Source organism: Vulpes lagopus, chromosome X (assembly GCF_018345385.1).
Source record: "Vulpes lagopus strain Blue_001 chromosome X, ASM1834538v1, whole genome shotgun sequence".
Classification (NCBI taxonomy): Eukaryota; Metazoa; Chordata; class Mammalia; order Carnivora; family Canidae; genus Vulpes; species Vulpes lagopus.
The window spans coordinates 23049036-23050596 of NC_054848.1; the positions used below are offsets into that span (position 1 = coordinate 23049036).

Consider the following 1561-nt stretch of genomic DNA (forward strand, 5'->3'; position numbering starts at 1 on the left):
CAGTCCCAGGTTGACCCAGACAGGGCTGGAAGCTGCAGCCTAAGGCACACACTAACTTTCTCTACAAGGTTCTCAGGGGACAGACTGATTAAAAAGGGGGCCCTGTGGGGTCGTAGAGCTGTGCTTTCACAGAAGCCTGTAAAAACGGCTCTGGTTAAAGCCAAAGTGGAATGTCTCTGCTGAAGGTGCACACACTATCTCATTCTCCCTCCTCCAGGTGCCCTCACTGCCTGCCCTCCTGCCCACACCCCTGCCTACTGTCTCTAACCAGTGTCACCATGCCTCGGGGGCAGAAGAGTAAGCTTCGTGCCCGTGAGAAACGCCACCAGGCCCGGAGCGAGGCTCAGGGTGCCCCGGATGCTCAGGTCACTGACGCAGCAGAAGAACAGCCCTCCGCTGCCCCCTTTCCTCCTCTTGGTGGTAATGCCCAGAGCTCCTCAGCTGCTGGGTCAGGTAGAAAATCCCAGGGATCCCGTAGAGCCCCATCTACTACCACTACTTCTGTAGGTGTTTCACACACAAGAGCTGATGAAGGTGCCAGGAGCCAGGATGAGGAAAGACCAAGCACCTCTCAGGCACAGCCCAGCACTGATCATTACCGCAGAACCCCCCTAGATGACAAGGCAATTTTATTGGTGCAATTCCTGCTGCGCAAGTATAACATGAGGGAGGCCATAACAAAGGAAGATATGATGAAGTATGTCATCAAAAAACACAAGGAGCACTTCCATGAGATTCTCAGGAAGGCCTCTGAGCTAATGGTGCTGGCCTTTGGTATTGATCTGAAGGAAATCGACCCTACCAGGCACTACTATGCTCTTGTCAGCAAATTTCAGCACACCTGTGACAACAGGCTGAGGGGTGAGGAGATCATGCCCAGGACGGGCCTCTTGATGACTATCCTCTGTGTGATCTTCATGAAGGGCAACCGTGCCACTGAAGAGGATATCTGGGAAGTTCTTAATGTGATGGGGATATATGCCGATAGGAAGCACTTCATCTACGGGGATCCCAAGAAGCTCATCACTCAAGATTTGGTGCAGGAAAGGTACCTGCAGTACCAGCAGGTGGCCAACAGTGATCCTCCACGGTATGAGTTCCTGTGGGGCCGGAGAGCCCATGCTGAGACCAGCAAGATGAAAGTCCTTGAGTTCTTGGCCAAGATTCACAATACTGTTCCCAGTGCCTTCCCATCCTGGTATGAAGAAGCTTTGAGAGATGAGGAAGAGAGAGCCACAGCCAGATTTGCAGCTCGGCTTCGTATGGGTGCCTTGGCCAGTGTCCACTCCAGGGCCCATTCTGGCAGCTTCTCCCACCTGTAGTGAAACCTGAAGGACTTTCCTCACTTTGTGTTTGAAGTAGTATGAGGGCTTAGGTAGTACTAGAGGGAACATAGTGCATATCATATGTTCTACATGAATAACATAAATTTATCTTTTGTTTTTGAAAGTTTTCAAATGTTTATTTTTAAAAAATTTAATTAGCTTCACAATATAAGTGTAGGAATGATATTAGTTATATATTTAATGCTGTTTATGATGTTTAAGAGTTTTGCTATTTT

The 1561-nt window shown here is 49.3% G+C and overlaps 1 protein-coding gene across 1 annotated transcript; it reads left to right on the plus strand.

Annotated features, from left to right (window-relative positions):
* Positions 1 to 278: 278 nt before the first annotated feature.
* On the plus strand, positions 279 to 1322 carry LOC121482312 (melanoma-associated antigen B18-like). The gene is made up of 2 exons (XM_041740187.1): positions 279 to 420; positions 535 to 1322. The coding sequence occupies exons 1-2, from the start codon at positions 279 to 281 to the stop codon at positions 1320 to 1322; spliced, it is 930 nt and encodes a 309-aa protein (XP_041596121.1).
* The last annotated feature ends 239 nt before the right edge of the window (positions 1323 to 1561 follow it).